The sequence below is a fragment of the Sturnira hondurensis genome, unplaced genomic scaffold (genome assembly GCF_014824575.4).
Source record: "Sturnira hondurensis isolate 20B ecotype Veracruz unplaced genomic scaffold, ASM1482457v3 Scaffold0006566, whole genome shotgun sequence".
Taxonomy (NCBI): domain Eukaryota; kingdom Metazoa; phylum Chordata; class Mammalia; order Chiroptera; family Phyllostomidae; genus Sturnira; species Sturnira hondurensis.
In genome coordinates, this window is record NW_028079197.1 from 2,776,072 (window position 1) to 2,801,679 (window position 25,608).

The 25,608-nt window shown below is 39.3% G+C and overlaps 1 protein-coding gene across 2 annotated transcripts in view; it reads left to right on the plus strand.

Moving 5' to 3' along the window:
- The window catches only part of IL13RA1 (interleukin 13 receptor subunit alpha 1), a 68,559-nt gene extending 43,218 nt beyond the window's left edge, over positions 1-25,341 (plus strand). For both annotated transcript variants that reach the window (XM_037050188.1, XM_037050189.1), the window contains exons 7-11: positions 1,935-1,982; positions 2,268-2,400; positions 8,874-8,970; positions 11,490-11,574; positions 22,719-25,341. In XM_037050188.1, coding sequence (XP_036906083.1) covers positions 1,935-1,982; positions 2,268-2,400; positions 8,874-8,970; positions 11,490-11,574; positions 22,719-22,811 — 456 coding nt within the window. In that variant the 3' untranslated portion in view covers positions 22,812-25,341. The remainder of the gene's footprint in view (positions 1-1,934; positions 1,983-2,267; positions 2,401-8,873; positions 8,971-11,489; positions 11,575-22,718) is intronic.
- Positions 25,342-25,608: the final 267 nt, after the last annotated feature.

A 25,608-nucleotide genomic window follows, 5' to 3' on the forward strand; every position in this document is an offset into this window, starting at 1 on the left:
TATTTTATTTTTTATTTTTATTTTAATTTTTTAATTGTCATTCAATTACAGTTTTGCTCATTCCCCCCACCCCCTGCCCAGGGTACTCTCCTCTGCCCCATATACCTCCCCACTTCCACTTTTTTAAAACTTTTTAAAAATTAAAAAAAAGAATTTTACATTTTTTAAATTGTTCAAGTACAGTTTTCTGCCTTTTCCCCCCACCCCAGCCCAACCCCTCAGCCCTCCCACCTCCCTCCCGTGTTTCCATCCCTCCCCTCATTATTGTCCATGTGACCTCTATAATTGCTCCTGCAAACCCTTCCCCTTTTCCCCTAAAATTCCCTTCCCCCTGCCCTCTGGTCACCGTCAACCTGTTCTCTATTTCAGTGTCTTTGGTTGTATTTTTCATTTGTTTTGTTGATTAGGTTTCTGTTAAAGGTGAGATCATGTGGTATTTGTCTTTCACTGCCTGGCTTATTTTGCTTAGCATCATGCTCTCCAGTTCCATCCACACTGTCACAAAGGATAGAAGCTTTTTTTATTTTATTTATTTTATTTTTTATTTTTATTTAATTATTTTTCAAGTACAGTTTTCTGTCAATTACTCCCATCCCATCCCACCCCCGTGCTCCCCGCCTCCCTCCCATTTCCACCCTTCTCAGTTGTTGTCCATGTATCCTTTATATATGTTCCTCTAAATGTGGAATTGCTGGGTCAAAAGGCACGTTCATTTTTAGTTTTCTGAGAAAATTCCATACTGTTTTCCATAATGGTTGTACCAGTCTGCAATCCCACCAACAGTGGACCAGAGGATAGGAGCTTTTTTATATGTCTGCTTTCTTTCATTCAGTGTTATATTTATAAGATTGACTGATATTGTTGCCCATAGCTATAAATGGTTCATTCTCATTGTATTCATTCCATTATGCCAATATACCACATGTGATTTATCCATTCTCACATTGATGGGCATTTGGATAGTTTCCAGTTTGGAGACTTATGAGTAGAGTTTTCAATGAACATTTTCATATTTGTCTCAGTATACACGTGCATACATCTTGGTTGAGCACATATAGGTTGTAGGGTTACATCTGATTCTCTCTAGGAAATAATATCAGTTGTCTCAAGTAGCTTTGCCAATTTGCACTACTAAGAGTGGAAATTGAGAGTGCTAGACTATTCACGTCATCACCAACATTTGGTATTTTCTAGTAAGTGTGTTTATTGTTATCTTGTGAATTTAATTTTCATTTCCCTAATAATTAATGGAGTTGAGCACTTTTTTATGTTTACTGGCAATTTTAATATCTTCTTATGAAATGCCTATTCAAGTCTTTTGCCAATTTTTCTATTTGATTGTCTGTCTTTCCCTTATGAACTTTTGAATATATGTATATGTGTATATATCATGTATAAATGTAAATACATATTATAGAACATATATATATATATGCAAGTCTTTTGTAAGAAATTGCAAATATCTTCTCACTCTGTATCTTACCTTTTATTTCCTTAATAAGATATATTTTGATGATCTGAAGTTTTTAATTTTAATAGAGATGACTTTATAAAAGTTTTTTCTTTATGCTTAATATTATTTTGGTCCTATTTAAGAAATCTTTTTTTTTTTTGCTTCAAGGTCATGAAGATGTTTTATGTTTTCATGTAAAATCTTGCTTTGTTTACATATTTATTTGTTCACTTATTTTAACTTTCACATTTTGATGTGCAGTCTTTCTGGAATTGACTTTGTAAATAATGTAAGGGGGGCGTCAAGAATTTTTCCCCATATGGATATGTAATCGACCTAGCACCACTTAATTTAAAAACATTTTTTTCACTGCACCTGGTTCTGTTTTAATGGGATAAAGGAAACCTTGTTAGACATGGTTAATGATGTGAAATGTGGTCTTTTTAATATTTCTAATTTATTCATGTTTTATATTTTCAAGGATGAAAAACTCATGTGTGATAATTCAGAAGTTGAGGGAAACCTGGAGGTCAGTAAATTCAGCTTTAGCTATTTGGACTTAAACTCATAAGAGTGATTGGGGATGGCACAGGGTGAGCATAGCCTAAATTTGAACTGCTTTGAGAAAAATGAACTACTTTGTTCTCTATGTTATTGCCAATTTTTATCCAGGGGTTTTAAAGTCAACTAATGTGGATTACAATCCAAGTTTTAATCATATACAGAATGTGGGTGATAATTATATTTAGAATTCAGAACCAGAGAAAGAGAAAAAAAGTGCTAATATTTCTTTCTTTTTTACTTTATATCTAAGGGTACAATTTGTTTCCGGGTTCCTGGTGTTCCTCCTGATACTTTGAACACGGTCAGAATGAGAGTAAAAACAAATACGTTTTGCTATGAGGATAACCAATTCTGGAGTAATTGGAGTACAGTGATGACTATAGGTAAGGGGAAAGGATTTTGTTAAAATCGAAACCGCTGATGCATGGAATCTATGCTGAAGCAGCAAATAGAGTGGGGGAAAGGACTATTCTGCATTCTTGATGTCAGCCAGAAAGTATTGCACTTGAAATGCATTTTCTGTTTCATTACTGTCAAATTACTCTGGGTTAATTTGCAATATATAGTTCTTTGAAAATCTACAATCTGAATGATGTTATCTTCTCTTCTGTCCTGTCTCCATCTTTATTAACAATCTGAACAAAAATATAGAAGATAGGCATGATTAAATCTACATTTTATGAAATGCCAGAATACTAAGCTATGTGCTGATGATAGAATCAAGAGTAGAACAGTGACCCTTGATGGTATTTAATAGGGATAAACCTGTATCTAGACTTGAAAAAATAAGTTTAATTTATTAATTGAGACGATGAACAAGCTACATGCCAGGCTCAAGTATTGGATTGAAGACACCTGTGGTTTATGAATGTGCATGTTGTAGGGTGGGGTACAGGGTTTTATTTGACTGTAAACTCAAAGTGACTGAACATTGGACCCTTAAGTGTTCCTAAAGGCATATGCAATCATAGGTAACAGTGATAATGCAGCACCTGAAACAAGGGAGTGCTGCAGGGTGGGGCAGTGTCCTGGCCACATCAGAAGTGTGTTGTATTCATTCTGAGCACCACATTGTAGGAGGCAAATCAACAGAATGGAATCTATCTTGAAAGGTACCCAGGATGCTGAAGAGTCTCAAAATTGAGGAACAGTTGATGAAATAAGCTTGGGGAGTCATGATTGATGAATCCTAACATTTGAGGTATTAACATTTGAGGAGGAAATAGACAGCCTCCATGCCTCTTTTGTGGCTCCATGGGGCAAAATAGGACCAACTTAAGGACTTTCTATCAGCAAGCTAACAGTCATAAACAGGTTGTTGAGGTAGTCGATTCCCTATTGATTGAGAAACTGAACAAGATATGTGCCAGACATGGTTGTATTAGTTATCTATTGTATAACAAATCACCCCCAAATATAGTGGCTTTAAAAACACATATTTATCATCTCACGGTTTCTTTCTGTGTGTCAGGAATCTGGGCACAGTTTATCTAGGTACCTCTGGCTCAAGTTCTCTTGTGAGGTTACAATCAAGCAATCAGTGAAGACTAGAGTGGCATCTAAAGGCCTGACTGAGGCTAGTCTACTTCCAAGCTCACTACTAATGTGGTTGTTGGGGAGCCTCAAGTGTATCTTCCAAAGAGATATGTTCAAGTTCTAACTCCTGGTACCTGTGAATGCAACCTTATTTGGAAGAGTTTTTGCAGATATAATCAAGTTGAGATGAGGCTTGGAGTAGACCCTAAATTCAATGACTAGTATTCTTATAAGAAGAAGAGAGGGAAGATGGTGGCATAGGCAGACATGGCTCACCTCTTCACACAACCACATCAAAATCACAACTAAAATATAGAACAACCACCACTCAGGAACATCAGAAATCAAGCTGAATAGAAGTTTGACAACTACAGAGTTAAAGAAACCACATCCATCCAGACTGATAGGAGGGGTGCAGATGTGGGACAGGCTGGTCCCACACCCACATGGCTAAAAAATTGGGATGGGTATCTCAGGATTGAGGAGCCCCAGACCCACACCAGGGCCCCCAGCTCAGGGTTCCAGTGCCAGGAAGATAAGTCCCCATAATTTCTGGCTGCAAAACCCAGCTGGGATTAGGTCAGGGGAAGAAACTGATGAAGCCTCAAGCAGTTCCTCTTAAAGAACCCACACACAGACTCAGCTACTCAGACTCACTCCCTCTGAGCTCCAGCATCAGGGTAGCAGCTTGAAAGGCACCAGTAGTATACAGGAAGAAACTGAAGTGTCTGCCATCAAGGCAAGCAGAGGCCATTGTCCCTTTTCTAAAACCTCCCCCAACCCCGAGCCAAAAGGCTGGTGCCATATCTGAGACTCCATCAACCTGGCTAGCACTGACCCACCCTGGAAATCCCCAGAGGCTTTTCTCCACCCAACTTACAGGCCCACCCAAGCTGTTTTTCCATAAGAATAGCTGGTCTTGCTTCTAAATACTATCAAACAAGCAATAGCTGGCCTCAGTGAGCCCCAGGCCCAGCACTAGCAGCAGCCAGCCTAGATTCACAGCTTGGTTTAGCCTGAGAATAAATATACAAGCCCAGCACAAGTAGCAGCCATCTCAGATTGCTTTATAGCTCAGGGAGAATGGTCCCAGGGAAAACCCAGGTTGGGGCTGACCTTGGCCTGCACCACCAGGAAACCACAGGGACAGTGGACAACTACAGACCACATTGGAGTACCACCACCCTACCCCTGCAGAGCTGATCCTCCACAGAAGGTGGAGGTTGGTGGTCAGTGGGCACAGCCAATCCTTGCAGCTGACTGGCCTGGGTAAATACCTCCCATAAAAACAACCAATCAGAACAACAAGAAGAAAAAGAGTCCCAAAACATGAGGATAGTGTAAGCAGTCTCTGGGGCAATTTCAAGAGGTCCAACAATCACATCATAGGGGTGCCAGAAACAGAAGAGAAAGAGCAAGAAATTGGAAATCTATTTGAAAAAATAATGAAAGAAAACTTCCTTAATTTGGTGAAGGAAATAGACATGCAAGTCCAGGAAGCACAGAGAATCCCAATTATGATGGATGCAGAAAGGCCCACTCCAAGACACTTCATAATTAAAAAGCCTAAGGTTAAAGACAGAGAGATTCTTAAAAGCAGCAAGAGAAAAGAAGTTAGTTACTAGAAGGTTGCCAGATATGGGCAGGGGGTGGGGGGAGGGAGAATGGGGGAAGGGGTGAGGGGATTAGAAAGTACAAATAGGTAGTTACAGAATAGCCATGGGGATGTAAAGTACAGTATAGGAAATGCAGTAGCCAAAGAACTTATATGCACAACCCATGGACATGAACAATGGTGTGGGGATGGCCTGCGGGAGTGGGGGGTGCTGGGTGGAGGGGGGCAAAGGGGGAAAGATCAGGACAACTGTAATAGCATAATCAATAAAATATAATATAAAAACTGAAGAAGAGAGGGTACACAGAAATACAGAGACATACAGACACACAGGGAAGAAGACTACGTGAAGACAGAGGCAGAAATTGAAGTGCTGCAGCTGCAGGCCAAGGAAAACCAAGGATTCTGGGAACCACCAGAAACTAGGAACAGGCAAGGAGGGAGTCTTCTCTAGAGCCTTCAGAGGGAGCATGTCCCTGTGGATACCTTCATTTTGGACTTTCAGACTTCAGAACTGTGAGAGAATATATTTCTGTTATTTTAAACCAACCAAGGTATGGTGATTTGTTACAGCAATTCTAGGAAATTAATACAGAGAACTTCTTCAGTTTCTTGCCACATAGACCTCCCCACAGAGTCTACCTCAGGACATAGTAGCAGCTGGCTTCCCCAAGTGAGTGATCCAAGCAAAAAAAAAAAAGTATGAGAGAACACCCAATATGGAAACCACAATCTTTTATAACTTTAAACTTTTTTTATTATTTTTATAACTTGATCTTGGAAATGACATCTCATCACTGTTGCTGTTCAGTTCTTCACAAATGAGCCACTTAGTCCAGCCCACCCCCAAGGGCAAGCAATTACACAAGAGTATGAATATCAGGAGGCAGGGGTCTCCTGAATATCATTTGGGATCATCTTAGAGGCTACCTAAAACAATGATGTGGCTTTCTAAATGTTCATGCTCTTGTGAAAAACATAAGCAAAATAAATAGACATACGAAATTTCATGTTTTAGGTATAACAAGGCAGTTAATGAAACACTGTGGAATTGGACAGTGCCAGATATGGGGCTTGGCTCCATCACTTACTAAACCCTTAGGCACAAGTCAGTAAAACACCCTGAGCCTTATCCTTCTCATCTGTATAAATAGGAGACAATATTATCTATCTCTATAGCATAGATATAAGTATGTAGAAGCACCTTGTATGGTACCAGACATATAGTAGGTGCTCAGTTAAGGATAGTAGTAGTAGTAGTTGTTGGTAGGATGATTTTAGTTGTTCTAATAGTATTAAGTAACCAATAAGAAAAGATAGCCACTGGGCCAGACCAGGCAGCCTGCTGCCGGATTTTTATTTATTGATTGATACCGGGACTTCTGCCAAGATGGAGGCATAGGTGGAAACACTGTGCCTTCTCCCACAACCAAGTTTGAATACAACAAAGGTTTGGAGAACAAAGACACAGCCAAAGAACAGAAAATTGAATTATACAGAAGTCCGACAACAACGAACTATTCAGCCAAGATGGTAAGAGGGGCAGAGACAGCAGCGGAGCAGGGTCGGGCAGGACAGATCCCCCGACCTAGGCGCGCAAGTAGCCCGGACCCAGTCGGGGTGCAGGGCAGACTGACCGCAGTCGCACATTCGCACACAGTGAGGCGGACAGTGCAGGCCCCAGGGGGCGAACCCAGTGGTGGAGGGCTGACAGCGGTGGCACACTCGTGTGCAGTGGGATGAAATGAGCGGGCCCCGGTGACGGTGGTAGCTGCGGCACCTGTGGCGGCGGTGGCGGGAGGTGGCAGACGGGACGCCATTGCTCCTCTTTGACCCTGCCCCCACATACAGCGTCACAACCCAGCGACTGAGTTGCCCTGCTCTGGTGAGCACCTAGGGCTCCGATCCTGCTATGTAACAGGCATGAACAGCCCAAAAGATGGCGTAAGAAGAACTCAAAGTCCCTGAGCTGATAACTCTAAGTGACCAAGAGATTGCCAGCCTCTCAGATGCACAGTTCAAGACACTGTTTATCAGGATGCTCACAGAACTGGTTGATTATAGTCACAAATTAGAGGAACATATGAAGGCTAAACTAATTGAAATGAAGGGAGATGCACAGGAAAGCAATAGTGATGGAAAGGAAGCTGGGATTCAAATCAGTGGAATGGACCAGAAGGAAGAATGAAACATCCAACCAGAAAGGAATGAAGAAATGAGAATTCAAAAAAATGAGGAGAGGCTTAGGAACCTCCAGGACATCTTTAAACGTTCCAACATCCGGATTATAGGGGTACCAGAAGGGGGAAAGAAGCAGCCACAAGTGGAAAACTTATTTGAACAAATAATAAAGGAGAACTTCCCCAGTCTGGCAAAGGAAATAGACTTCCAGGAAATCCAGGAAGCTCAGAGAGTCCCAAAGAAGTTGGACCCAAGAAGGAACACACCAAGGCACATCATCATTACATTAGCCAAGACTCAAATGAAGGAGAGAATCCTAGAAGCAGCAAGAGATAAGGGGACAGTCACTTACAAAGGAGTACTGTCAGCAGATTTCTCAAAAGAGACCTTACAGGCAAGAAGGGGCTGGAAAGAAGTATTCCAAGTCATGAAATCTAAAGACCTACAGCCAAGATTGCTTTATCCAGCAAAGCTTTCATTTAGAATGGAAGGACAGATAAAGTGCTTCTCAGATAAGGTCAAGTTCAAGGAGTTCATCATCACCAAGCCCTTATTCTATGAAATGCTAAAGAGACTTATATAAGAAAAAGAAGATGAAAAATATGAACAGTGAAAGGACAGCAAACTCACAGTTATTAACAACCACACCTAAAACAAAAGCAAACCAAGAGGACAGCTAGATCAGGAGTGCAACCACAGAAATGAAGAACACATGGAAGGTTAGCAACAGGGGAGTGGGAGGGGGAGAAGGGGGGAGAAGGTACAGAAAATAGCATAGACGGTAGGTAGAAAATTGATGGGGGGAGGGCAAGAATAGTGGGGGAAATATAGAACCTAAAGAACTTGAAACAAGTGGTTATAAACTAAGGGGGGGAGAATGGTGGGGGAGGGAGTATGAGGGTAGAGGGGAATGAAGGGGGGAATAGAACAACTGTAATGGTATAATCAATAAAAAAAATATGTATATAAAGAAAAGATAGCCACTGTTAATCAGATGACATATTAACAGACATAACATATTTGTTGATAGTTTCTGAAACCTGTCAAGATATCTTGGTTTCAGATAATTTTTAAGGTATTCATTGATTCATGGAATTTTAGATACCAGAGCAAGACTCCCCCACTCCCAGTATTAAGATAACAGAAAATGAGCCCTGGCTGGCGTAGCTCAGTGGATTGAGCGCAGGCCTGCGAACCAGACGATCGCGGTTCGATTCCCAGTCAGGGCACATGCCTGGGTTGCAAACCGGTTCCTTGCAGGCCAACTACCAGCAGGGGATGCACAAAAGGCAACCATATATTGATGTTTCTCTCCCTCTCTCCTTCCCCTCTACAAATAAATAAATAAATAAAACCTTTAAAAAAAGATAACAGAAAATAAGATAATTGAAGGCTTTTGAAAAATAGGTTGAGGTAGAGGGGAGAAATATCTGTGATATCACTAGTCTCTAATAAAGCTGTTGCTTGATTTATTTTTGAAAGGATTTGATTTCTCATATCTTTCTGTTTGCTTTCATGTTCCAGGTAACAAGACCAATGCCACATTCTACACAACCATGTTACTCATCATTCCGATCATCGTTGCAGGTGCAATCACAGTCCTCCTGCTTTATCTAAAAAGGTAAGGCAGCTGCTCAGGCAAGCTTGACACTTTGTGCTAGCATAGTTACTAAGGTTATTACTCCATGTGGGTGTTTGATGTTTGCCCAGTGTGTTAAAGGAATTTGGATTATAACTGGCATTTGGTACTATGATATGGCAAAGCAATATTATTATACACATTTTCTGGTGAGGAAAGTGTTACATTAGTTTCCCAGGGCTCTGCTCAGGCCTGCTCCCTTTGCATGTGTTTAGAATTATTGGTAAAATCTGTGCTCACTCTACTCTTTCAAATGCCTAATTTATTGATACTTAGTTGATAGCTGTTAGAATGAAGTTTTAGAAATGTAGACCATTGCTAATTAAATCACCTGTCTGGTATGAATGCAAATCAGGTTGCTACTTAATGCCCCAGGAATGAGAGCTTCTCCAAGTTGTCTGTAATATATGGTATTTGAGAAATTTAATACTGTATATTAAAACTCGAGAATGCTTTCCTTTCTTTTTTTCGATTTTATTCATTTATTTTTAGACAGAGGGGAAGGGAGGGAGAAAGAGAGGGAGAGAAACATCAATGTGGAGTTGCCTCTCAGGTACCCCCTATGGGGACCTGGCCTGCAGCCCAGGCGTGTATGGGAATCAAACCGGTGACACTTTGGTTTGCAGGCCAGCGCTCAATCCACTGAGCCACACCATAGGGACTAGTCTGGTGTTATTGTATGCTCCTTTAGTAAATACATACATTTATTGAATGCCTATCTATGTGCCAGTCACCATCCTCATCGCTGGCGTGACAGCAGTGAACAGTGCAAAGTCCCTATCTATATTCTAGTGGGAGGGATTTACATATATATAAATTATCAATACTACAACTTCACTTAGTGAATATAAAGTTGTGTGGGGAGAAAGGCTACCTATTCAGAGAAAGAGTATTCTAGGCCAAGGGAAGACTAAGTGCAAAGCTTCCAAGGCAGGGATGAACTTCGTATGTCTTGTTGGAGTAGAGTGTGCGAGGGAGAAAGTGACAGGAGATGAGGCTGGAGAGGTTGGATGGGCTGGATCATGTAGGCCATGGCAGGATTGAGCTTTTATCCTAAGCATAAGGGGAAAACATTGGTGAGTTTTAAGCAGGGGAGGGACATGATCTTATTTACTGCCACAAAAGATCACTATAGTTGCTCAGTGAAGAATAGGCAAGAATGGAAGCAGGCAGATTAGTTTAGGAGGTGTTGCAGTGTTTGAAGGGAAAGATGAGAGTAGCCTAGGCTAGGTGGTTGGCAATTGAGGTGGTAAGAACTGGGCTGATGTGAGATATATTTTGAAGGTAGAATAGCACCAGCTGATGGCTGCTTCTCTGTCGATATGGAGGGGAAAGTGAGGACTCAAACATAACAGATTTTTGGCTTCAGCAAACTGAGTGAATGCTGGAGCTATTTACTATGGTAGAGAAATTTGGGAGAATTGGTTTCAATAAAAAGGTGAGAACTTCAGTTTCCAACACACTAAATTTGAGATGCCTATTAGATAGCCAAGTAGAAATATTAAGTAGGTAGTTGTATACATGAATCTGGAGTTTAAGAGAGATCTGGGCTGGAGATAGAATTTTAGAAGTCCTTGGCATGTAAATGAGTTTAAAGCCCTAAACAGCAAGCTCCCATCTGGTCTGTGGTAACTAAAGCATTATTATTAAATGGTAGGGTATCACACATACACAGTCATAGCTACATGAAATGATGGATGTGTAAATTACATTGACTGTGGCGATCATTTCACAATGCATACATATATCAAACATCGCATTATACATAGGCTTCAAATATGTACAGTTTTAGAAAGGTTTTATTTACTTTTAGAGAGAGGTGAAAGGAGGTAGAAAGAGAGGCAGAGAGACATCGATGGGACAGAGAAACATCAATATGTTGCCTCTTGTATGCGATCCACCTGGGGGCCAAACCCACAGCCCAGGCATGTGCCCTGATGGGGAATTGAACCGGCGACCTTTTGCTTTGTGGGTCGACACCCAACCAACTGAGCTATGCTAATCAGGGCCAAATTTATACTCTTTTAATTTGTCAATTATATCTCAATAAAGACGGAAAAAATTAGGTAGTAGGTTATAGGTAGTGTGCTTATCCTGAAGGTCCCTTTACTCCACCCATACTTTATCCTCTTTGGACATTGATTTCTCAGCCTGTTTTAGAAATTTCTTGCCCTGGCTGAGCTCAGTTGCTTAGAGCATTGTCCCAATAAGCTAAGGTTGTGGGTTAGATCCCCAGGGAGGGCTCATATAAGAAGCAACCAATGAATGCACAGATAAGTGGAACAACAAATCTGTGTTTTCTCTTTTTTCTCTCTTTCTAAAAAAAATCAATACATGAAACTTTTTTTATGAAAAAGGAATTTTTTTACAACTGCTCTATCACAAAAAGATGTCTTCTTTACCGTATCTTTTTTCCAAGCCTTCTTTTAACATGGGTGTATTTAAGTGTGATGTTCTATGGGGTGAAAAATTTGATCAAAAATGTTTCTGTTTTCTTAAAGGCTCAAGATCATTATATTCCCTCCAATTCCTGATCCTGGCAAGATTTTTAAAGAAATGTTTGGAGACCAGAATGATGATACCCTGGTAAGCACTGACTCCATGAAATTCCAAATCGGGTTTTATTTTTTGAAACTATGGGATTTGTTTTAAGTTTGGTAAAATATACATACCATAAAATTTACCATTTTAACCGTTTTAAGGGTGCAGTTTAATGGCATTAAGTACATTTATGATGCCATGCAAACATTGTCACTATTTCCAGAACTTTTCATCTTCCAAAACAGAAACTGGGCCCATTAAACAATAACCCTCAGCCCCTGGTAACCTCTATTCTACTTTTTGTTTCTCTGAATTTGCCTAATTTAGGTACCTCATGTAAGTGGAATCCTTCAATATGTGTGCCCTTCTGTGTCTGCCTCCTTCCACTTAGCATACTGTTTTCAAGGTTCATCCATGTTTTAGCATGTGTCAGAATCACCCTTCAAAATTGGTTCTTTGGAACTATACTTTATCTAAAATATTGAAGAAGAACTGATTGGAAATGTATCTCAGTCCAAGCATAACATTCAAGAAATCTCCGGAACACTTTATCATAGCACTTGGCTTCATTCTCTCTCTGGGGTGGGTGACGTATTTGATCCAAACATGTGGGGGAAGGGCCTCTGTTATGAAACTAGCCCAATAGGCAAGGCTTTTGACCCTTGAAATAATTTTTGCAGCTTGATTTGGGGAGCTATAAAGGTAGGTAAATAATTGAAATAGATTTTGTTCATGTTATTGCCTGGAAAGCTGGCCTCTGAATGCATGGAAGTAAAACAAGCCCACCCCAACTGTTACAGTTTGTTACAAACTCTGATGTTAGAATCTGTAGCTGGGAAACCTAAAACCTTATGGGAACAAAGGAATTTGAAGTTTCTGTAATCAATACATTCACCCAAATTAAAAAATGAAGACATTAAATAAAGTGAATATCGGTATTATTTTATAATCTAAAATTATTAATATGAGGCATAGGGCAGTTAATTGAGGGGAGTAGTTTAGCACAGTAGATAATAGCCTGGGCTCTGGAGTCAGATTGTCTGGATTCCAATCTCTGCTGTGTCATTTACCATCTCTTTGACCTGAAGTAATTTCTTTAACCTTCTATGCCTCAGTTTTCCCATTTGTAAGCGAGAGGTAATAATAGCACTTGCCTCATAGCATTGTTATATGGATTAAATTTATTTCATGCATAAAAACCACTTAGTGTGCCTGACATATTATAGATCTTTAGTAAGCATTAGTGATTTGTATTACTATTGATAATACTTTCCATTTATCTTTAGTCTCCAAACAATTCTTGTAATAATGAGTGATTCACAGTGGCAGCGATGATATGTAACTAGGGAAGTAAGGCAGGGAGGCTGACATGCTGGCTAAGGACACTTCATTTGGATCACTTTTACACCAAATAATGCTAGCAGACAGTGGATAACTTTGCCAGACCCTGAGGAATAGGGCACTACCAGGCAGGTAGGTCAAGGTAGGTCTAGAAGTCAGCTATCTGAGGAAGAGATTGCACACAGTAACTGAGGTGAATATGGCAACCAGTGGTGCTTCAACTTTAGTTGAGTTACAATCACCTAGGGTATTTGCAACAGTATAGAATCCTGGGCCCTAGCTCTAGAAATTCTGATTTAGCAAGTCTGGAATCTGCGTATTTGCCAAGGGCCCACAGATGATTCCAATCCTGGGAATATAGTATGTAGACCAGATTTTGAAAATCATTGTTATAGATATTTGCCTTCGGATTACTCCCCCATCTCTTTCTTCATTTCACCAGCTACTGTGATAAATCCTGGAGGTTGGGAATTGTGCAAGTACTCTAACAACGACTCCAACCAGGTCTTAAAAGTCTACTATGTGCCAGGCAGTGTACTAAGTGCTTTTCTGATATGCCCTTACTGGAATGCTCACAAACACCCTGTGGAGTAGGTGCTGTTAGTACCATTTTAAAAAACTGTTTAAAAGATTTTATTTATTTATTTAAAATTTTCTTTTAATTAATTAATTAATTGATTGATTTTTAGAGAGAAGGGAAGGGAAGGGAGAAAGACAGGAGGAGAAACATCAATGTGTGGTTGCCTCTTATGTGGCCCCCATGGGGGACGTGGCCTGCAACCCAGGCATGTGCCCTGACTGGGAATCGAACCAGTGATCCTTTGATTTGCAGCCTGTGCTCAATCCACTGAGCTACACCAGCCAGGGCTATTTATTTTTATTTTTGAAGAATATTTGTATTGATTATGCTATTACAGTTGTCCCATTCTTTTCTCCTTTTTATCCCCCCTCTGCCCTGCACCCCCACCCCCACCAGCATCCCCCCCCCAACCCTTAGTTCATGTCTGCAGGTCATACATATAAGTTCTTTGGCTTCTCCATTTCCCATACTATTCTTAACCTCCCCCTATCTATTTTGTACCTACCATTTATACTTCTTATACCCTGTACCTTCTCCCCCATTCCCCCTGCTGATAACCCTCCATATGATCTCCATTTCTGTGGTTCTCTTCCGTTCTAGTTGTTTCCTTAGTTTGTTTTAGTTTGTTGTTGTTTTTTTTTTAGGTTCAGTTGTTGATAGTCGTGAGCTGGTTGTCATTTTACCATTCGTAGTTTTTGATCTTCTATTTCTTAGATGACTCCCTTTAACATTTCATATGATAAGGGCTTGGTGATGATGAACTCCTTGAACTTGACCTTATCTGAGAAGCACTTTATCTGCCCTTCCATTCTAAATGAAAGCTTTGCTGGATAGAAATCTTGGATGGAGGTCCTTGCCTTTCATGACTTGGAATGCTTCTTCCCAGCCCCTTGCCTGCAAGGTTTCTTTTGAGAAATCAGCTGATAATCTTATGGGAACTCCTTTGTAGGTAACTATCTCATTTCTCTTACTGCTTTTAAGATTCTCTCTTTATCTTTAATCTTGGGTCATTTAATTATGATGTGTTTTGGTGTGTTCCTCCTTGGGATCTATTTCTTTGGGATTCTTTGAGCTTCCTGGAAGTCTGTTTTCTTCACCAGATTGAGAAAGTTCTCCTTCTTTATATTTTCTAATAAGTTTTCAATTTCTTGCTCTTCCTCTTCTCCTTCTGGCACCCCTATGATTCAGATGTTGGAACCTTTAAAGTTGTCCCGGAGGTGCCTAAGCCTCTCATCATTTTTTTGAATTCTTGTTTTTTATTCTGTTCTGGTTGAAAGTTTATTTCTTCCTTCTGCTCCAAATCATTGATTTGAGTCCCAGTTTCCTTCCTGTCACTGTTGGTTCCCTGTATATTTTTCCTTATTTCACTTTGCATAGCCTTCACTTTTTCCTCTATTTTGTGACTACACTCCACCATTTCTGTGAGCATCCTGATTACCAGTGTTTTAAACTCTGCATCTGATAGGTTGGCTTTCTCTTAATCACTTAGTTCTTTTGGGGGAATTTTGACCATTAGGGTCATATTTTTTTTTTTTTGTCTCAGCATAGCTGTTTCTTCGTAAGATGTGGAGCCTTAGGAATTTGCCAGAGTAGAGCAACCCAGTTTACTGTGTTGTGATGCTGTATGTGGAGGGGGAGTCAGAGAGGGAACAATGCTGCTTGCTCGGCTCTCACCCCATTTTCGGTCACTTCCCCTACTACCCACAAGCAAGTTGGGTCCTTCTGGTGCTGATTCCCTGGCTGGTAGGCTTGTGTATGTTCTAGGACCCTGTGGGTCTCTCCAACGAACTTTCCTGTAAGGCTGAGATTTTCTCCCACTGCTGCAACCCCACAGATTTTTACAGCCAGAAGTTTAGAGAATTTATTTCACTGTGCTGGAACCATAGATTGTGTTGTCTGTTTTGCTTCTCAGTTCTTCCTCCCAGATTATCTGCGCATGAATGTGGGTCTGACAAGTGTGCTAGCTGCCATCTGAACCAGCCAGGCCTGTCACCTTGCAGCACATCCTCTCCCCACTGGCTGCCTGTCTCTCTCCCTCCTACTGGTCTAGATGAATATTTCTCCCTTAACTCCTTGGTTGTTGGACTTCCATACAGATTGGTTTTCTGGCAATTGTGGTTGTTTTTTGTGTTTAAATTTGCTGTTGTCCTTCTGTTGGTTGTGCAAGAAAGCAGAACATATCTAATTATGCCTCTATTATGGCTGGATGTTTTGTCTGGATGTCTATGTATTTATTTTTAGAGAAAGGGGAAAGGAGGGAAAGAGAGAGAAACATCAATGTGTGGTTGCCTCTCATGCACCCTCTACTGTGGACCTGGCCCACAACCCAGGCATGTAGCTTGCTTGGGAATTGAACTGGCAGCCCTTTGGTTTGCAGGCTGGCACTCAATCTACTGAGCCACACCAGCCGGGGCTGTTAGTACCATTTTACAAATGAGGAAATGGAGCATCAGCAAGGCTAGTAGGTGGTTACATGGGATTTGACACAGGACTGTCTGATTCTAGAATTATTTCTTTCCGCTATGCTGTATTGCCTTTTGTAAGAGAGAATGCACACCTCAAGCACCTTACCCCCTTTGAAGACTTCTGTATGATAGAAATAGAAAGTTGGGAGAGAGGAATTCTGACAAAAAGATCACATTATGGCTGAATTTATATAGGAAAATAATAGGAATGCTATTCTGACAATAGGAGGGGAGATTAAATTCTAATTAAAGAGGGGAGGCATTAGCTTGTAGCACACTGGGAACCTAGTCATAAATTTGCCCCATAGGTGTTTTATTTGGGCATCAAGGTGTATTTTCTTTTTTCACTTTGGAATTTTGAGTAGGGCACACTGGGCAGTTCATCTCAGGCCCTACCATTCCCAATTCCCAGTGTGGTTTCAGGCCCCTAAAAGGCATTTGAAGTTTACTACCCCTCTTAGCAGAATGAAGGCCAGTCAAAGTGCCATAACACAAATGCCCAATATCTGTGAAAACACATTTGGATTCACTAACACACACAAGGCATGCCAACCAAAGCATTAATGAGCTATAAATTTCCAGCCCTAATAAATTTCTAAAAAATGATAATATGCTGTGTTAGCAAGTGGGTGAGGCGCTGGCACCTTCTGTGCACTGCTAGGGGTCTGTAAAATGGTATATATTCTTGCTGGAGAGCAACTTGGTAAATTGTAGCGAGAATATTTGATCTTGTAATTATACATTTAGGGATCTATTTTAAGGGAATAATCTAACAGTGGCACAAAAATGGTCAATGCAACATTTGTTTTTAACATGAAGAATTAGAAACCATGAAACATCAATAAGCGAAAGTAGTTTTTAAGAAGTTAGGTTTTCAAAATGTTTAATGTCATAATAAAACATTCATGATATAAAAGTAATATATCATAAATGTATAATGTATTATAATCCTGATTTTTTAAAATGTTGTATTTGTTTCTTAGAGACAGGGGATAGAGAAAGAGAGGGAGAGAAACATTGATGTACTAGAGAAACATCAATCAGTTGCATCTCAAAGGTGCTCCAACCCAGGACTGAACCTGCAACCCAGGCATGTGCCCTGACTGGAAACTGAACCAGCAGCCTTTTGGTTTCCAGGATGACGTGGCCCAACCCACTGAGCCACACCAATCAGGGCTATAATCCTAATTTAAAAAAATGAATGAATGTTTATGCAGAACAATGAATGGTTGGAAATGGGTCAAAAGGATCATCTCTGGGCCCATTGGATAATTGATATCACTCTGTTTCTACCTTTATGAAATTTCCAAATTGCTTATAGGGAGCATGTGTTACTTTTATGATAAAAAGCCCTGCATAAGTTATTAAGGGAACAGAGAATATTGTAGTCATCCAAGTCTGAGAGGTGATAGGAACTTGAACCAGGGTGGTAGCAGAGGAAATTGATGCAAGAGACATTGAAGGAGACTCATTAGACTTGATGACTGTGTGGGGGTCATGAAAGGTGGAGAGAAAGTAAAAAAAAATCAGGATTTCAAGCCTGGGTGATAGAATGAATGATGGTAACACTGACAGCAAAATCAGATCAATTATCTTTCTCAGAAAAGGAAAAATTGCTTTTTTTCAGTTTGCTGTCTAGAGGATAATACGTTGTCACTGTGAGTCAGATAATGGTATAATTTGGTGAGGTGGATATACTAACAAGGTGGACCATGAAAAGCATTTGATTTTTTGTTTGTGATGGTTGCAGATCATTAAATAAAATCAGTGTTTAAAACGAAAAGTTTAATAGCCCTGGTTGGTGTGGCTCAGTGGATTGAGCACCAGCCTGTGAAGCAAAGGGTCGCCAGTTCGATTCCCAGTCAGGGCACAAGCCTGGGTTGTAGGCCCGGTCCCCAGTAGGGGTGTGTGAGAGGCAACAACACACTGATGTTTCTCTCCCTCTCTTTCTCCCTCCCTTCCCTTCTCTAAAATAAATAACTAAAATCTTTTTTAAAATACTGAAAGTATAATAAAAATGCCAGAGTAGGGATAGAGTAATAGAACAAATTTTCATGTTTCCTTTTTAACCAAATGAGAAATCTTTCTCTACATGGCAGCAATCCTCTTATTTCTAAAATCATCAAATTACAGAATGAATGTGGCCCTAGAGTCATGTAATAAGGTGGAGGTTTACATGGTTAATTACATTTCTTTAATTATAAATTTTCAAAACTCTAGATTCTAGTCCTGCCTCCTCATTTGAAAGATGGGGACATTGGGGCTTACAGAGAAATTTCTGAAGGACTAGTACATAGAGAAATAATTGTAGAACCTAAATGAGAAGCCATTATAGCCCATTACTGACTCATAATCCAAAGGAATAATCCATGTCCTTTTTAAACGCCAATAGTGTTTCTTTAGAAGTCTATTTAGGTGTGGCCACAAATAAATTGAATCTTCTGCATAGTTTTTCTTAAGGTTTCTAGTGTTTTGAAGTGTTTTGTTCATCACTGTAGTAACATTTTGGCTGCCAGCATTTCTTCCTGTTCCTTTGCTGTTTTCCCTTTCTCTGTGAGTAATTGGGCTGCTGGCCATACTGGGAGGGGGGCACACAGGGGATTGCTTCTCCTTTGCATCTGTGTTTATTTTTCATCCAAAAAATATTTATTTATTGTTTTTCTGCTTCTTGGAAACCAAATATATTTTCAGTACTGTGCCAGTTTTGCATTCCCAATTGGAAAGCAGCTTTATAACTTGGAGTTGACTTAAACTATTGCTGATTTTTTAAAGTTCAGTATATCTCTCTAAAAACTAAGAATGCTATCCTATATGGTCAAACCAGCTTGATCTCACTTTAAGAATTATTCATTTCTTCATATCATCTAATACTTAGTCCATATTTAAACTTTTCCCAACTGTCCCAATTGTCAAGAGACAGATACTGTCCAGTTGTCCCACCATTAATGGGGCTAAGATTGACCCCTCCTGCCATCTAAACTTATTTCCCCCTTGCCACCTGATGATAATTTGTGTGGTGTTATGTAAGCACTCTGTCAACTCTTCAGTTAATGTTTTTATGCCAGTTGAATTCCTAATTTCATTAGAGGTTGTGTAATGATGATTTTTCTCATCTATTATTTAATCTACATTTATAAGCTGGCACTTTTGTATAAAGTACTGCTTCCGGTCATCAACTGGACTCTTTGTTTCTGAAATTACGTTTTGGCTAGAAAGGCAGGAAACGTGTTTTATTCTTTACCTCCACTTTTAAAGTGAAGGGTTGGATTATTAGCCATATCAAATGGTACCAAATTAGCCTCCACACACCACATTCAACAGTTCTTTTTGAAACTGCAATGATTTTAAGGCATGGGACCTTCAATTTATATTTTACAACTTCCTACTGTGAATGTTGAGCTGATGAAGACTGGGGCCTGTAATCAGTTCACTTGTATACAGAGAGCCAGTGTTTTGCATGGTGCTTAGGTCCATGAAACCCACTTAACTTCTATGGAAAATTTGCTGTGGGAAATAACCAAATCTTGAAAGTACTCTTCAATGGAGAACTGATATTCCATTATACTATGAGATTTGTTTATTTCTTTAAAATATAAAAGCCTGTATAACACACTATTTTTCTAGGATTAGATTACTTGCACCTGAAGTCAGTTGTTTTAGCTTCCTAACCACTGATTTTTTTCATCTCTGGTATTTTTCATCTTTGGCCGCTATTCTGTTGCTGATTACCTTGTTTAAAAAACCAGGAATGTGAGAATTGAATTGTGAACTGGTAATTTTGTGGATTTATTTTTTTCTATGAGTGATTTCATAATTAGACTGACATGCAATTTACAACATGGAAGAATAGGTCAGAGCCTTTCCATTTATTCCTTTTACCTCACATGCCCATAGTGATAGAAGCAGTGTTCAGGAAAAGGCCATGATGCTGATGATGGGTGAAAATGAGAGTAGTCCAAGTTTCAGAAAAGAAACAAGGCAATAGAAAAAATGAATGTATCCTCAGAAGCATTTTCTGCTGCAGTGTTTACCTCATTGAAACAGATTGCTTTATTCCTGTCCAACACAGCTAAGCACTGGGTCTCATGACCAGAAACCAATGAAAGTACAATGTTTAAGGTATATTTTTAGTATAAGTGCAGCCAAAGTGAGCACTTTAGGGTGTATTTTTAAAAATGAAAACATTTTCTTTTAAGTTAATACATATTTATTATAGAGGAATCAGGAATACAGATAATCAAAAGAGAAAAATAAAGTAACTCTTAATCCTACCACTCAGATATAACCATATTTAATGTTAGGTGAACAATGCAGAGAAAGGAAAATACTGGCCCTGGCTGGTGTGGCTCCGTGGATTGAGTACTGGCCCACAAATCAGGAGGTTGCTGGTTTGATTTCCAGTCAGGCCTGGATTGTGGGCCAGGTCTCCAGTTGGGGGCATGTAAGAAGCAGCCACACATTGATGTTTCTCTGCTTCTCTTTCTCCCTTCCTCTCTGTCTAAAAATGGATACATAAAATGTTTTGGAAAAAGGAAATGAAAATACTTTGATTGGTAAATGGAATAATAGCAATACCAACAATAATGATAATAGTTATGCTTACTGAACTTTTACTATGTATCAAACACTTTTTGAGGCACTTTACTCATTAATTGGTCCCCTTCTGCAGTAGTTATTATCTCAGTTATACAGATAAAGAAAATGAGGCACTAGGGGATTACGTGTAACATGCTAGTACATAGCAGTGGTAGGATCCAAACTTAACCAACAAGTATCAGAGCTGAGATCTGCACCCAGGCATTCTGATTCTCTACTCCACACTTTTAACCAATCATATAAAATGTTTTAATAAAATGCTCATATTTCATTTTATTTGGTTTCAACAGGTGGGAAACAAATAGATGAAACTAAAAGAATTTGTGAGCTTTGGACAACTTATAAAGTAATTTTTAATGATTATTAAAAAAGAATAATTTTTCCATTTCATTCTCCCCCATTCTCTCCCTATTTTAAAAGTTGTTCAGTATCTACACTGTCAGTGCAGAAGGTCATTATATATTATATGATGTCCCTTATAGCCCTCATCTGTGTGGGTATATATTTGATGCTTACTAGATGTCTTTATGTCACTCCAGTCATTTTGGTTGTTTGAAGCTCTAAAAGTTTTCTCAGAAAGGATTCATGGGACCAACATGAATCCTTTGTTCCTAAAATGTTTACACATTGATGGAGTTTGCTCTGCTAATAATTATAAATCATTTTAGCTAGATATAAAGTCTGTGGTTCACACATTCTTGTGTTGGGTATCTTAAATGTGTCCTCCATTTTCTTCTGGCATAAAATGTTGCCAAAGTCTGCTGAAAACATAATTTTCTTTTCGTATTAAAACACTTGGTGTTTTTCACCTGGTTGTTAAAAGATTTTTTTTCCCACCCTGACCGGTGTGGCTCAGTTGGTTGAGCATCGTCTCACAAAGTGAGAGGTCACTGGTTTGATTCCCAGTTCAGGGCATATTGCCTGGGTTACAGGTTCTGTCCCTGGTTGGGGCACCTATGAGACATGATCGATTGATATTTCTCTCTCACATTGATGTTTCTCTCCTCTTTCTCCCTCCCTTTCCCTTCCTCTAAAAATAAATAGGATCTTTTTAAAAATTTTTTTCAAAGTCCAATAATTTTACTAGAATATGTCAATGTTGTTGGTCATCCTGGGTTAGTTTTCCAAGGTATGTCTTATGCCCTTCCAGTATGTAGTTTCAGAGTTTTAAAAAAATGTTCAGTAAAATTTTCTCCACTTACAGATTTTACTTATACTGTTCTCTGGTTTTCTTTTTCTAGATATTTGCCACATCCTCGTGAATACTTTTTATCACCTTCATTTATTTTTTATTAAAAAAGTCTTTTTTATCTTCTGTTTCTTTTAAGGTATTATCCTTTGTGTTTATTTGTTCTTGTATTCCTTCTAGCTTAGTCTCCGTTTCTGAGGTGATCTTCTGTCACAGCAACTCAACTCTGCTATTGTAGAATGAAATCAGCCATAGACCATACAGAAACAAGTGGGTGTGTGGCTGTGTTCCAGTAAAACTTTATGAACAAAACAAGTGGCCTATGGGCTTTGGCCCTTAGACCATAGTTTGCTAGACCTTGGTTTAGTCTAACAACTTTCTTGTGCAGATGAGGGGACTGAGCTCAGGTTTTATCCTTTTCTTTGATTTGTAAGTAAAGATGGCAAGGACCAGGTTGTTGGCTTTTACTATAAGAGATACACTTACTGGCTGGTGTAGCTCAGTGGATTGAGCGCGGGCCTGCGAACCAGAGTATTGCGGTTTGATTCCCAGTCAGGGCACAGGCCTGGGTTGCAGGCCAGTTTCCGGTTCCTGGCAGGGAACGCATGAGAGGCAACCATACATTGATATTTCTCTGTCTTTCTCTCTCTCCTTCCCTTCCCCTCTAAGATAAGTAAATAAAATCTTTAAAAAAAGAAACAAAAGTTTTAAAAAACATAACAGGCTGGTAGTTCAATGCACACAAAGCTAAAAATAAGCATTGGCTTTGAGTACTCAGGGAAAGAACATGATTTAGAAAAGTCATGTTTCAGGGGAAATAGGAGAGGGATTTAGAGGAACATATATAAAGGATACATGGACAACAACTGAGGAGGGTGGAAATGGGAGGGAGGGGGAGCACGGGGGTGGGATGGGATGGGAGTAATAGACAGAAAACTGTACTTGAAACATAATTAAATAAAAAAATTGAAAAAAAAAAGAAAAGTCATCATGTGTATGTTTTCTCCTTTTTTCCCAGCACTGGAAGAAATATGACATCTATGAGAAGCAAACCAAAGAAGAAACTGACTCTGTAGTGCTGATAGAAAACCTGAAGAGAACCTCTCAGTGAAAAGGGATAATTTATTTTAACCCTCATCGTGACTTTGTAAAGATTCTTCCTATTCTCCATTTGTTATCTGGGAACTTGTTAAATGGAAACCAAAACTACTGGACTATTTAAAAACAGGCAGCTCCTAAGAGCCACATATTTTTATGTTGTTGTGCATCAAAAAACTAAAAATAATTGGCCCTTTGGAGAAGAGAGTGAAATTATTCTGATTGAATTATAAAAGCAGGCATCTTTGGTGAAGGTTACAAACTAGGGAACAAAGCAAAAAGTGATGATGACAGTAGAGTCGATCTTATCAAGAATCATGACAGCAGCTTGAGGGATGGATCTATGTATGCTTTGTATTATTTGTGTCAAACAATACCAACAGATTTTATTTGTGGGGAAACTCATTTTGGAGTGCAAGTGTTAATGCCAAACTTGAGTCACAGAGAAGATCTAGCAAACAATTGAAAAAAAAAATCTGTTATTTGTTGTTTGGGATCCCAGTAAGTAATGTCTGTGGCTATTCAAACTTAAGAGGCTGGAATCATTGTCCCTTTGGCAACATTTTCCTCTGCTTTGAAAGGCCCAGATATCAGTATTTGTTGTTCATGATGATGACACCTACAGACAAAGCAGAGGCAGCTTCTGTTATTGGGACCTTTCAAAGCCACTGCAGGCTTTTAAAGGCAGTAGAGACAGATGACTTATTGGGTATTAGAGTTTATATATCACTGCATTCTGTAATGATATATTTGTTTTTTCCACCTCCTTTACTCAAATCAAGTATTTTCTATATGTTCAGACATATTTTCTATATGTAGCAGGCCCCCAGGGGTGAGGCATCTCCCTTAAAAGGTGGACACTCTGGTTGGGACTCCTCAGTTCTTAACCACTTTCTTTTTTTCCACCAGTCATTTTCCAGACCTTTCAACTCCCTCATTCCCACACCTGATTTCCCCTTTGCCTTTTCCCTCATTGTAGTCTTTCACCTTCCAATAGATATTAGAATATAAATCTACTCAGAACACCTAGAGGAGCAGGGAGTGATTTGCAGCTCAGGTAAATTGTGAGTAGACTGAGAGAGAGTGACAAGTTTTTGCATATTTTGTAACTTCTCTGTGTCTGCATTTACTTGAAGTTTTCAGCATTTACTGTTTCTCTACATATTTTCTAAATAGAAAGGAGATATTATCTTCACTTATAATTTTGCTATTTGCTTGGTAAAAAAAAAAGAGTAGTTTTATTTACCTCTTTTCCTTACTGTCACAAAGTTATTAGTAGGTTTTATGACTTATATAGATAGCCAGCATCCAGGGCTCCAATGTTTGTATGCATATTTTGCATATGTTAGGGTTCCATTCTCACTCATCTCCACAACATATATATTCCCTCTACTCCTACTTACTCCAAATTTAAAATAGCAGGGAAATGATAGTGCCCTCCCCCACACCCCATGCTTCTCTCCTTCCACATATAGACTCAGATTACCGGTAGGAACTTAACAAATTTGTATCACCCATTCTCCAAACATTCACCCCTTTGTATTAATCAAGTGACACTACTTGTAATTCCTGCTGTTAGGGGATGGGAGATCAGAGATCTCTGCTCTTCACAGGTTTGGGGAAAAGTGGCAACTTGCTTGCACTGCAGAGGAGGAGTGCAGTGTTCCTGGCTTTTCTGAGAAAATTGGCGTCCAGAGCAAGAGTAGATGCCAAAGTGTTCCCTCCCTGTGCTTTTATTTTTGTGGTCAGATTGAAGGTGGGAGACATGCATGAATGTTTCACTTTGTTCTACTGTTGTGTCAAAAACCATATTTACTTTTCCTTTGTAGGAATGAGATTCCTTCTTAGCCAGGTCTTTTATAATTCTGGGAAGAAAAACACTGAAATACCTCACCCAAAGCCATTTTTCCTGTTTCCCTATTTAGATAGTATTGGTGGGGGTGCTTTGATATTCTATTTATCCAAGCATCGGATGCAGACTATCAAGCATCCTGGGAGTGTAGAAATTGTATTTTGTTTCCATTCTCTTTTAGTAGTAAGGGGAAAGGGGGCAGTGAGTTATGGGAGTTGCTAGCTATGGCTGTTTTATAATTGTTGAAAAGTGATCCCCAGGTCTTGGGAGCTCTTGGAGACTTTAATACTAGGTGGAGTGAAAGTAGGTTTACAGTTGTTCATATGGAAAATAATACAATAATAAATAAATAATAATACGAGAATAAACTGTGTTTCACATACTCACAACTGCTAACCTACTTTTCCCCCACCCCGTACATCAGTGGGATTCTTATCACCTGTAGGAAACTAGTATGTCATTTACTATTTTATGTCTAACCTATACAGATTGTTTTCTCTGTATACTTAAGTAAACCTACTGTAAGAATTTTCATTCTTATTCTTGCCTTGAGATAAGTGTTTTCTTCATCTGGGCACTAAAGGGATATGTGAAATAATGTTAACATTTTTGGTAATAACTTCAACTAGGGATCATTGTGTTTAACTTCTTATAGGAAAGTTTGAATAAAATATTGTCTTTTTATATGTCACCCAAATGTTTTCCTTTGGTATTATTTTTGGGGAAGTATTGTGAGGGTTGGGTGGCATAAAAAATTGGAGTTAAAAGAATAAATGTGAAAAATTCCAAGGTAGCTATTTTATCTTATACTCATTTATCATAAGCTTCCCTGCTGTTCTCTGCATGACTGTGTTTCCTGATAAGGCATGCACTAAGGAATGTAAGTATTTGATAAATTGTAGATATGTTAATAAGGAAAATGAAAAACTGGTGCTTTCTAATATTCAGCTTAAAATAG